Consider the following 13,546-nt stretch of genomic DNA (forward strand, 5'->3'; position numbering starts at 1 on the left):
ATCATCACCCACAGACCAACGATGCTATATTGAGCGTCTGAATAAAACTTTGAAATACATGATCTGTGAGTGTATTCATGACGACGTGACGGGATACTGGTGGCTAGACCCTCTGTTGTCTGCAGCGCAACAAGAGTACACATTAGATTCAATATGTCCCGGAGGGCCAAACTCCACACTGTGGTTATCACAGGAGACTTTGCTCAAGGCCCAGGAGCGTCAACAGTGCCTATACAAGAGAGGGGCTAGAATGAGACAAAGTGTTTGTATTGCTTCCCTCTTCCAGCTCACCGAGTGGCAGGGACCCCTTGCGGTCACACAGCGAGTGGGCAACGTTGATTGAGGTTGTGCGTCCTGACAGGGGAGATTGTGTGTCCTGACAGGGGAGGTTGTGTGTCCTGACAGGGGAGGTTGTGTGTCCTGACAGGGGAGGTTGTGTGTCCTGACAGGGGAGGTTGTGTGTCCTGACAGGGGAGGTTGTGTGTCCTGACAGGGGAGGTTGTGTGTCCTGACAGGGGAGGTTGTGCGTCCTGACAGGGGAGGTTGTGTGTCCTGACAGGGGAGGTTGTGTGTCCTGACAGGGGAGGTTGTGCGTCCTGACAGGGGAGGTTGTGTGTCCTGACAGGGGAGGTTGTGTGTCCTGACAGGGGAGGTTGTGCGTCCTGACAGGGGAGGTTGTGTGTCCTGACAGGGGAGGTTGTGTGTCCTGACAGGGGAGGTTGTGCGTCCTGACAGGGGAGGTTGTGTGTCCTGACAGGGGAGGTTGTGTGTCCTGACAGGGGAGGTTGTGTGTCCTGACAGGGGAGGTTGTGTGTCCTGACAGGGGAGGTTGTGCGTCCTGACAGGGGAGGTTGTGTGTCCTGACAGGGGAGGTTGTGCGTCCTGACAGGGGAGGTTGTGTGTCCTGACAGGGGAGGTTGTGCGTCCTGACAGGGGAGGTTGTGCGTCCTGACAGGGGAGGTTGTGTGTCCTGACAGGGGAGGTTGTGTGTCCTGACAGGGGAGGTTGTGCGTCCTGACAGGGGAGGTTGTGTGTCCTGACAGGGGAGGTTGTGCGTCCTGACAGAATATCAAAATACACAGAGAGAGAGGCCTGTTTTTCTGGTGACGAGACAATGCAGGAGTGAGATGAGTTCCACTGCCTGCATCGTTTGTGATGTCATCGTCCGAGAAAACAGACGTAGCCGAGTTGCATCAGCATTGTGATGATGTGTTCTCCCCCTGCCAGGATGATGTGTTCTCCCCCTGCCAGGATGATGTGTTCTCCCCCCTGCCAGGATGATGTGTTCTCCCCCTGCCAGGATGATGTGTTCTCCCCCTGCCAGGATGATGTGTTCTCCCCCTGCCAGGATGATGTGGTCTCCCCCTGCCAGGATGATGTGTTCTCCCCCCTGCCAGGATGATGTGTTCTCCCCCTGCCAGGATGATGTGGTCTCCCCCTGCCAGGATGATGTGTTCTCCCCCTGCCAGGATGATGTGGTCTCCCCCTGCCAGGATGATGTGTTCTCCCCCTGCCAGGATGATGTGTTCTCCCCCTGCCAGGATGATGTGTTCTCCCCCCTGCCAGGATGATGTGGTCTCCCCCTGCCAGGATGATGTGGTCTCCCCCCTGCCAGGATGATGTGTTCTCCCCCTGCCAGGATGATGTGTTCTCCCCCCTGCCAGGATGATGTGTTCTCCCCCTGCCAGGATGATGTGTTCTCCCCCCTGCCAGGATGATGTGTTCTCCCCCCTGCCAGGATGATGTGTTCTCCCCCCTGCCAGGATGATGTGTTTGTTGAAACTTGTCCAGGTGTGACAGTAAGGTTTATCCCCGCCTTTGCAGACCTGACCGGTCCCCTGTCTGACCTGACTGGTCCCATGTCCGACCTGACCGGTCCCCTGTCCGACCTGACTGGTCCCCTGTTCGGCCTGACCGGTCCCATGTCCGAACTGACCGGTCCCCTGTTCGGCCTGACCGGTCCCATATCCGAACTGACCGGCCCCCTGTTCGGCCTGACCGGTCCCATATCCGAACTGACCGGTCCCCTGTCCGACCTGACCGGTCCCCTGTTCGGCCTGACCGGTCCCATGTCCGAACTGACTGGTCCCCTGTTCGGCCTGACCGGTCTCATGTCCGAACTGACCGGTCCCATGTCCGACCTGAACGGTCCCCTGTCCGGCCTGACCCGGAAGGGTGCTGTGTGCCTCAGAACTGGTCCAGTGGACGAAGCTGGCGTTTGAGAGGGTGAAACCAGCTCTCTGTGGTGGGTGTGACCGGCTGGCACTGTACATCAGCCAAATCAAATTTGTAGCCAAATTTAAGCCAAATATATTTGTAAAGCCCGACAACACATGTTAATGTCCCCATGGGCCGGACACGTCTTCTTTAAACAAGTCAAGAAGAAACATCACAATAAATCAAGAACAAAACTAAAAACACCAGAAGCTCTCTCAGCGAGAGACCAAGTACAGCACCATTGAGAAGGATTGTCTGGTTACCCGCTGGGCGGCCGGGGCCCTTGGCTACTACCTCACGGAGCGCCAATTCACCCTCTGTTCACTCTATGGTATCTGCTGTTACAGCCTTTTAAGTTCAAAGTGATCCATAGGCTGCACAGATGGCGGTGGCGGTTCTTTCAAGCCCCCATGGGGGGGAGGTCTTAGGACAGAGCCCTGGTCTAGGTCAGACAGTGGAGGTATGCGGGAAGAGGGGTATGGTTTAGGTGCCGAATGCAGAGGGAGAGTCAGGAGTGATAGGGGTGAATTAATTGGCAGAGATGCAGCTTGTCTGTGTAATTAACCTCTCTCTGCTATTTCACAGTGAGACTGGGACTGGAGTCACACACATGCTGAGAGAGAGAGAGAGAGAGAGAGAGAGAGAGAGAGAGAGAGAGAGAGAGAGAGAGAGAGAGAGAGAGAGAGAGAGAGAGAGAGAGAGAGAGAGAGAGAGAGAGAGAGAGAGAGAGAGAGAGAGATATGCCAGCTGGACATTTGTGTTTGTATATTGTACTTTAGATTGATTTAAACCAGTGGATGCTGTCTACCAGAAATCGCTCTGTATGTGTCTATGTGCATGTCAGGGGAAATAAAAGGACAAAGTGGTATAAAGTCTGTCTACAGTGTACTAACTTGGTTTGAACTCAAGGGGGCAGCACCCTCACTGCTAAATACGTCTTGTACTTCAAACATCAATTAATTTGCCAAATCAATGAATGTTTTAAATGCAAGATGTCAGTAGTCAGATAGTTTTGTGATGATGTGCTACCTTTTCCTATAAGACACAAGGAATGGAAGGCATTTTAGAGCAGGTGGAAGGCGGAGCCCTGACAGGTGATTGGTGCAGGTCAAATTCTTTCATTTACATTTAGTAATTTAGCTGATGCTTTTATCCAAAGCGACTTACAGGTTCTGTACAAGTCAGCAGGAAGGGTACAACTCTACAGTACCCAGCAGCTACAGTAAGGGTAAGTGATATTGTTTGTCAAACAGTGAGTTCTACTTGAGTTCTACACTCTTGAGTGCATAGTAGTATAGAGATATATTAATGTAGTAGTATAGGCACTTAGTAGTAAAGTGCGTAACAGTGAAAGACAGTACAACGACAGTATGTTGCACTTTCAGTGCAAGCGCCTACGCACACAGAACAGGTCCCAATAGACAAACCCCATGAGAACTATAACACATACTGTCCACACAGAGGAACCCAGTATGACCTGACATGTGACGTATGGTCTTCCTACAGTAGTCCTCAGCCTTTGAGAGGACCTTCATGAGTTCACGGCCCCAGGTCACCAGGGGTTTCCCCTGGATGGCGTAGGATGCGAACAGCGCCGTTGTCATCGAGCCCAGGAAACCTGAAGCCAAAAGAATGGTTAAAGAATGGTCTTACACCCAATGAGGTTTATATTCTGGTGCTGGTAGGAGGTCTGAACCAGAATCTGAATGTCATTCGGGTTGTAAAGAGTTCACAGGAAAATTGTACTCTATCTATCTATCTATCTATCTATCTATCTATCTATCTATCTATCTATCTATCTATCTATCTATCTATCTATCTATCTATCTATCTATCTATCTATCTATCTATCTATCTATCTATCTATCTATCTATCTATCTATCTATCTATCTATCTATCTATCTATCTATCTATCTATCTCTATTTATCACTCCATTTATCACTATCTATCACTCTATCTATCACTCTATCTATCACTCTATCTATCTATCTATCTATCTATCTATCTATCTATCTATCTATCTATCTATCTATCTATCTATCTATCTATCTATCTATCTATCTATCTATCTATCTATCTATCTATCTATCTATCTATAAATCGATTAGGGATGCATGATATATTGGTAAACATATCTGTATGTTTTTTATTTATCACCATTGTAAATGGTAAATGGTGCATATATATAGCGCTTTTATCACATAAAAACATTCACATTTTTATTCCTCACATTCACCCATTCACTCACACATTCACACACCGATGGCAGAGGCGACCATGCAAGGTGCCGACCTGCTCATCGGGAGCAATTAGGGGTTAAGTGTCTTGCTCAAGGACACTTCGACACGCTGCCTGGCATGGCAGGGAATAGATCTGGAGACCTTCTGATTATGACTGCTCTACCTCTTGAGCCACTGTCGCCCTTATTCGTCTGATAAATGTTATTTCTCTGCCTAACTGTGCAGATTTATTATTTATTTATTTTTGTTATTTTGTTCCAGTATTTGAACATCCGCAACGTCATTGAAATACACTGCAGAAAGTGTACTATTATTTGATTAGATTAGATTAAAATGTATCGTCATCGTACAGCACATGTACAGTACAGCAAAGGGTTGGCATCTAACCAGAGTGCGAAGGTAACAGTAAAGTGCATTAACAATATACAATGTACAATTGATTTAAATGGATTGTATATAAATTAGTACCACAGAGTAAATATGCTAATCTGATGTATGTTACAGTATTATTGTGTACAGTGATACAGGTATAAAGACACTATGGTAGTAGCCATGCTGGCCAGTGGTATAACTAGTAAGTTAAGGGATATATACAGATATAGATAAATATATACAGGTATTTAAACAGATGTGAATATTAAGGATTATTTAGTCTTATCAGTGTAGGATTTATTGTTTTTTTATACAGAACAAATCATATTGACATCTGTAAATATTAGTTACCAGCCACAACAGAAAATGTATTATCGGTTATCAGTATTAGCAAGACATTTCATATCGGTGCATCCCTAAAGATAATATGAACATAAATCACATAAAACAATGTAACTGGATGTAATCATATTATTATTATTATTATTATTATTATTATTATTATTATTATTATTATTATTATTATTATTATTATTAGTCAACATGAATAGAGTAGATTGGTAGAGACCTGTGGGGTGGTTGTGGGTCATCCTGCCCGTCTCGATGCTGACAGCCACCAGGTTCTCTAGTCTCTCAGGCTGCCAGTACCTCATACCCACACACATGGCTTTAGCTGCTGCACCGAACCCAGAACCTGGACACACACACATATACACATACACATGTAAACATACAGACACACACAGACACACACACACATACACACACACACACACACACACACACACACACACACACACACACACACACACACACACACACACACACACACACACACACACACACACACACACACACACACACACACAACACACACACACACACACACACACACACACACACACACACACACACACACACACATGTAAACAGACAGACACACACACACACACACACACATATACAGTATATATATATAGATACACACACACACACACACACACACACACACACACACACACACACACACACACACACACATATACACATGTAAACACACAGACACACACACACACACACACACACACACACACACACACACACACACACACACACACACAACACACACACACACATATACACACAGACGCACACACACACACACACACACACACACACACACATATACACATGTAAACAGACAGACACACACACACACACACACACACACACACACACACACACACACACACACACACACACACATATACAGTATATATATATAGATACACACACACAAACATATACACACAGACGCACACACACACACACACACATACATACACACACACACACACACACATACACACACACACACACACACACACACACACACGCAGTCCAAGCAGAGTATACCAAATCAGAGCAGTAGAGTAAATGTTGTGTTATCTATTCAGCAGGTTGTGTGTAACCCAGATATATGAGATGCTGGGTGACCTTTCTCATTGAAGGGCGTGTGCCAGGCCAGCAGGAAGTTGTCTGGTTTGAGATGAAGGCAGCCCTCCACAGTAGCAGGGTCAGGGGTCCGACCCTGGAGCAACACTATGGCCTCTACGTACAGACGCACCAGCTCCCTGTAGAGGTCCTCCAGGCACCAGTAGTCTGGACGCACACACACACACACACACGCACACGCACAAACAGTGAATGTATGGCATCAGGCCAGGCAGATGATGGTGTTGTAGTGCTCTAAGTTTAGCCTCAGTCCTCTGGGCTGCAGATTAGGATAAGTATGTCTGTAGAGCCACTGATCCACCAGCAGACCTCCCAGCAAAAACCTGCGTGTGTGTGTGTGTGTGTGTGTGTGTGTGTGTGTGTGTGTGTGTGTGTGTGTGTGTGTGTGTGTGTGTGTGTGTGTGTGTGTGTGTGTGTGTGTGTGTGTGTGTGTGTGTGTGTGTGTGTGTGTGTGTGTGTGTGTGTGTGTGTGTGTGTGTGTGTGTGTGTGTGTGTGTGTGTGTGCAGGGACGTGCACAGGACTTTAGAGGGGCAGGTGCTCAAAGGCTGAAAAGGGCACTACACTTGTGTGTATATATTAACCGAGCGTGCGTTGCGCGCAGGCTCAATTTTTAAGGGCCCTTTTCGGGCGGGGGGCCCCCTTTTTATGCTTTTTGGGGGGTTTTGGTGATAAAATATTGAATATTGAACTATAATAATCAGTGCAGGAGCTCACTTATCCTTGAAAGACACTTTTATCACTGACTTAAAAGGCCCATACATCTCCATAAATGTGCAGGGGGGAGGGAATAAGTGCTTACCCTACAGACCCCAAGAAGTGCTGTATATTCTGTATTGTTTAATATAAATGCATTTTTTATTCCAATCCCGATTTGTATTTGAGATTCCCAAATCCCATCGGACTTGACTTCTTCGTGTCCCTCAATGAGTGTAATACCAGCATTCAACTGTATGCGCCACAGCGGTTTCTATCATCATCATCATCACCACCCACGCTATGCATAAAATATATAGGTCCGCGGAGAGGCACGCTGAGGAGGCCGTGCAAACTGCAATGGAATATGGGGCATCTCTCTCTCTTTACCTAATATTTTGATTCTATCCTGACATTTTTCAGTTGGAAGGGCAGTCTATATGCGTAACGGTAAAAAATAAAAAAATAAATAAAAAAGGGCACTTTTTTGATGAGGCTCAAAAAGGCAGGTGCTCAAGCACCCCTTGGCCTCTATGTGTGCACGTGCCTGTGTGTGTAGGTGTGTGTGTGTGTGTGTGTGTGTGTGTGTGTGTGTGTGTGTGTGTGTGTGTGTGTGTGTGTGTGTGTGTGTGTGTGTGAGAGAGAGAGATCATTTAGTATAGGGGATATGAAGCAGATGAGTAATACTGTAATAAGCAATGGTAGGACAGGAGTTAAATCATTAAGTGTTACATAATACATACATACAGTATATCTCATTAAGTATTGCATAATATCTCCAAAAGGGGTTAACCTTTCAGGAATGAATAAAAGAACACCATATTTTCAGATTGACGTGTATTTTATACGTTGGGTTTTGAATGAAGGATCATGGTTCCTAAGATAATGACGTTAACAGAATGTAAATATTTAATTCAAGTAAATATATGAAAATTACCTAAATTAGAGATACAAGGAAAGAAACAGTGATGATAGGCAAGGTTATAATTGATATAAAGGGTTAATAACCTTATGTGCAGAATACATGGTCCATCTTATTATGTTTTGTACTTCTATATTTCCTATTGCTGGTCCATACTAGGGATGTAACGATCTGACTGTTTTCTGTCCCAATACCTGGGCTTCGAGTACCGATCCTTTACTTTCAATGAACAGTATAGCCTTGGACCATTGGACAAACAATATTGAGATATAATACATATTTCTCTATTAGAGAGAGTTAACTTGTCAAAAATGCAGCAAGTCACTTTTGTTACAAAGGGTCAGATTAAACCGAATATATATATTTATTGCTTGATATCCCTTGTATAATATTTGTATATCGTTTGATATCCCTTGTATATTATTTGTATATATACACGGAATATCCCTTTACCTGTGTACAAACCAGAGTAATATTCGCTCTCCTATTGGACAGCGACCCCTAGGCGCCAACGACCAAGCCCCCAACGGCAAGTTCAAAGGCAACTCCGGGCATGTCTCAACATGTCCAGAGTCTGCGCAGTAATACGAGACAGAACTGAGGTTGGCACTAGATAATTCACCTTACGTATAAATACGGCGCAGGTGTAAACAGCAGTAGTTCAGTTCAAACCTTAATGCCTTCACCACGAGTCAACGTGTAGTGAAGTGAGCAACCTTGCGTCTAAATAGAGCGTTTAGAACATGTGCGAATAGGATAGTAAAAGGGTCAGAGTTTAGTGAAGTAACGTCAAGTTCAACCTAGTTTAATGTGAAGTATAGTACACAGGAGAACCTACACCGGCGACTGCAGAACCATTTCTGGTTGGATTATATTGCTTTGGTACCGTGACCGCTGGAGCAGAGAACCGTCGATCCCACTGTCGTTTGGGATTTACCCCCGTGAGGATCATCACTCGGGCCCGCCTCTAGGAAGAGGCTGGCTAGCTGTCTTCCATGCTGTCGAGCATACTGGATTATAGCTGTCGCTTTGTCTGATGATCAAGGGAGTACATGCACTGGCTCCTGTATCTGGAGCCTCGTTATTCCTCGTTGACCCAGACTTTGTACCCGAACATTCCTCTACCCCTGCCGGCCTTACACCCGGAGGGAACCCCCCAGTGTCTCCAGCTGGTACTAGTGTGCCCTATGTAATTGCTATACCACAGGTGGCGTCAGTTTAGACCCATCCTAGTATTCATACTATTCTCATTGACTTATGCTCTTGACTGACTTTACGTGTGTTCTTCGCCATACAAGCGCGAGCCTAATTCTCAATCTGTAACCTAACGTTGCTTAATAATAATAAATACCCTCCAAATAGTACTTTATGTGTCAATGCCGTATTCTTGTGTGGGTGTTCACCATATATATTCATGTACTGTATGGCCAGTAGTTAAAGTACATAACTAGTAGTAGTTTAATATATCACAATCTTTAATACAGTCAGGGAATTGTACCCCTCAGTTACAACTTTGCTTTGATGTCTGACATGTTAGACATGTTCCTTGGTTTCAGGTCTTAGTAGGCCTATCAGGGAACTTTTCTGATCAGTTATCGGTATAACAGGGTATAATGTCATGACCTGACAAATTACCTCTGACATCGTTCTTGTGACAGGTTACATGACTAATTCAAATCTTGCTTGTTTATCCTTTTTTTTGTTTTGAGATCCCCGTTTCTGAGCACGGTGAGTTCTGGTGTGTAGGGTTTGGTTTTAAGAGATCAAACCGAAATACCCTTGGTCTCTGGTCTTTGTCTACTCTGTGAATGGTTGTGATGTTTATTCTGTTAAGCAGTGTGTGTTTGAATAGAATAGAATAGAAATACTTTTATTATCCCGTGGGAAATTTGACACTGCAAATCGCTCAACATTTAAACATTTAGACAGAACAGGTCACGAATAAGAATAATAAAACAAATCAAATCAAGTTGCCTAAGATAAGAGTAGAGTAAAATATACAGTAAATAAATACAGTAAAAATATACTGAGGTCTACAGTAGGTGTAATATTGCACAGTGCTGTTTCAAACTAAGTCCAGGAAGATGGTAACTGCCACTCTGTGCTCAGTGATGCAGTGAGGCACAGTGATGCATTGTATAGTCTGATGGCTGTTGGACTGAAGGACTTCCTGTGCCGTTCAGTGCTGCATTTAGGTAGTGTGAGCCTGGCACTGAACCTGCTCCTCCTGTCCGCCAAGTCTGTGTATAGTGGGTGGGAGGGGTTTTCCCTGATGGCCTGGAGCTTAGCAAGGCTTGTGTGTGTGTGCGTGCGTGTACACGTGTTTTCGTGCCGGAATGTGACCTACATGTCGTCATCTTTTCATGGGACCTGCTGCTCACCGCTTTGAACAGAATCCATGGCCAGATATCATAATCACAGGATCATGGACAGGCCTGGCCTTCTATTGTTCACTAAGAATGAGTTGAGGAGCATGCTATTTCAGACTCTTCTGTCCCGGCAACTCCTGGACAAACCCTACAGGTCGCTCGCAGCTGTGATGCGGATCTGAAGTGTTTCATTCACACGTGGTCATGCGACCCTCTCTACGCCGCCCCCATACCTCAAATGGATCTGCCATCAGCTCTATTTTCAATCTTTCAAAATGTTCAGTTGCTATTGCATGCACTTATTTGTGTTTCATTACACGTAGCCTATATGTGCATACTTACCAACTGTTTTGCCTGTTTTATTGCAACACTACTATCACCGACATCTAAGAAGGGATATCCCCCCTTGAACAGCCCTTCTAATGTTTCTCTCCTCCACATCGCCTGTGGTGCATTTTTTCCTATTGCTAGGTTTTAGTGAGTTTTTCCTTACCTTCACGTGGGGTATGTCTGGGAGTGTTGCATTCATTTATTTTATTTATTTAAAATGTTTTGGACTTCGTGGTGTTTTAGTTTTGTTCTTGATTCATTGTGATGTTTCTTCTTGACTTATTTAAAGAAGACATGTCCGACCCTTGGGGACATTAACGTGTGTTGTCGGGCCTTACAAATAAATTTGATTTGATTTGAGGTTGCGGTTAGCGATACCGCCTCTGTCGAAGGCCTGTGTGATGTATTTATACGATACGTCGGCGGGGTTTCATTGTAAAATGCATTGACGCCGCGATGTGTGGTTGGATTCTGTAAGGAAAGCTATTCTAGACCCTGTGAGCTCAAGAAGGTGAGAATCACTGCTGGACAGGTGTGGTGTTAGGATAACATGCATGGGCGACTGTATGAGTAAAAAGGTAACTAATGAGTGTGCGTTAGGACATTAGATTGAGAGAGAGAAGTTAGTGTTAGTGTGTAAATTATCTAAATGCTGGGGTCAATACATAGGTTAAAGGAGTACTTCACCAAAAAAAACACTGCTGATTTATTTTGCACATAATCTCACACATCCAAAAACTCAGTTTTGTACACATTAATTTAGTTTGACAGTTATTAGTTTGAATATGGCCACCCGGGATGTCATTGGGACATTGAATCCTTGTTGTTATTTTGTTAATTACAGTTCCATTAAATTATAAGGTAGCAGTCCCTATAAGACATGGTATTGCTATGTTTTCATCTACATCATTTCATTGAGCTGTAATTAACACAACACAAGGATTCATTGTCCCCGATGACATCACTGGTGGCCATCTGTCAAACTAAATGAATGTGTGCGCAAAATCGTTTTTTGGATGTGTGAGATTATGTGCAAAATAAATCAGCATTGTTTCCTGGCGAAGTGCCCCTTTAATATCAGGTCAGCGCGGCATTAAATCCCTTCTTCGCTGTAAATCCAGCTCATCTCTCCTTTCAAGAGGCGATAAATCATTGGCTCCGAGATGGCTCTACCCACCCACCTGTTATGAGTGCCTCTGCTGTGGTCATGTGCATCAGCACTGCGTCACTCGGGGGCCAGTTATCGGGGTCCAGCCTCAGGGCACCCAGGCCCCCCAGGGTAGCCAGCTCCTCCTGGATCTGACGGCCCGACGTGCAGCCCTCCCATCGGCCCTTCCTGTACCCCAAGGCATCTCCTGCGGCGCCCAGAACCATAGCTGCCTGGAACTTCTCCATGACCCCTGTTCACCCCGGCACACAAATGAGCCAAAAACAACCGCCGGATCTCCTTTAGAACCGGAGAGATGTCAGAACCCTCTCCGCAGAATGGAATTCCTCTCCCGTCTGAACTTCTGACACAATGATAACAATCCACAAGCTAAATGTCCATTGGAGAACGCTCTATAAGCTGATTCCGAAATGTATCTTCTACTTCCCTAGTCCAACTCTGGTTGTGACAGCCTCCGTTGCGAATGATTTCTCTCTCTCTCTCTCTCTCACACCCAACACAATTCCCAGAGGACCTTGCAGACACTCTAATGCTGTTGATCTATGGCTACCACTGGACGAGGAGGCGCAGACCACTCAATTCTTCTTGGCTGAACGTGGTAGTTCCCCCACCCTTCTCCACTCCCAGAGCTTTCTCAGCTTATCATCAGTCTGTCACCAGCCTCTATCGTTCACACACCGTGCGTGCACACACACGGATCTCTCCTTATCAGTCACAGCTTCTTTGTGTCGGGAGGGGGGGGGGGGGCTCAACGATGACCAGGTGCCTCCTAAAATGGAGATCCCCCATGGCTCTATGAGCTCCACGGCCAGGATGCCTGGGTACTGGCGGCGGTCGGGGGGCTTAACGGGTCTGTCTGGGGGTAGGGATGCTAATGGACGGCTGGGCCAGAGTACAAGTCTGTCAGCTGGTCCTGGAGCTCGCCGACACCCTGCTCGCCCCCCACGAGAGAGGGACAAGAATGGAGCATCATCATCATTGCTCAGCCATCCCCGTCATTGCCCGGCTGTTTGTCTGAATCCTCCCATCTTTCCTCTGACAAAATGGCGCACTTTTTTTTATTATTGTGCGTTCCATACAAGCTTGGACAAGCTTTTTAATACCTTTTAAGGCCTTAAATTGAGAATTATGAATTTAATACTGTCTTTACTACCCTGTCTTTCTCATCGACACTGCGTACGGCATCTCAGAGTGGCCTTTTGATCTTCACCTTCAGTCTACCGGTTATCTTCGACGCAAACAATTCTCACTATAGCTCAGTAGGTAGAGCAGTCGTCTGGAGTGTCCCACTCCTCCCGGGCAGCGTGTCGAAGTGTCCTTGAGCAAGACACTTAACCCCTAATTGCTCCCGATGAGCAGGTTGGAACCTTGCATGGTTGCCTCCGCCAGTTGGTGTGTGAATGTGTGAGTGAATGGGTCAAATGTGAGGAACAAATTGTAAAGCGCTTTGGATAAAAGCCATTTACCATTTACTCATACCCTGCATTCTCCCAATAGCTTGACCTGGATCCCGCCAGCCCGTTGGTCTGAATCCTCCCATCTTTCTGCTGTTGTTGTCGCCCGGCTGAGAGCGGAGCTGATGATGATAGGCAGAAGGAATGCAACCTGATAGGGGTCAAGTGTTGCGATGCTGCCATTTCTTTTTTACACACATACTGTAGACAAACATGAGGAGGGCGACTATTAACACACTGGCCATTCCTACAGATACATTGTT

At 45.8% G+C, this 13,546-nt stretch overlaps 1 protein-coding gene across 1 annotated transcript in view; it reads right to left on the reverse strand.

Moving 5' to 3' along the window:
• The window catches only part of adprhl1 (ADP-ribosylhydrolase like 1), a gene marked incomplete at both ends in the record, with an annotated part of 51,070 nt that extends 39,014 nt beyond the window's left edge, over window positions 1–12,056 (reverse strand). Inside the window, 4 exon segments of the mRNA XM_084308283.1 lie at window positions 3,695–3,835; window positions 5,400–5,525; window positions 6,329–6,493; window positions 11,843–12,056. Of these exon segments, the coding sequence (XP_084164409.1) occupies window positions 3,695–3,835; window positions 5,400–5,525; window positions 6,329–6,493; window positions 11,843–12,056 (646 nt within the window).
• Between the last annotated feature and the right edge of the window lie 1,490 nt (window positions 12,057–13,546).

This window comes from Notolepis coatsorum (genome assembly GCF_963971535.1).
Source record: "Notolepis coatsorum genome assembly, chromosome: 2".
Classification (NCBI taxonomy): Eukaryota; Metazoa; Chordata; class Actinopteri; order Aulopiformes; family Paralepididae; genus Notolepis; species Notolepis coatsorum.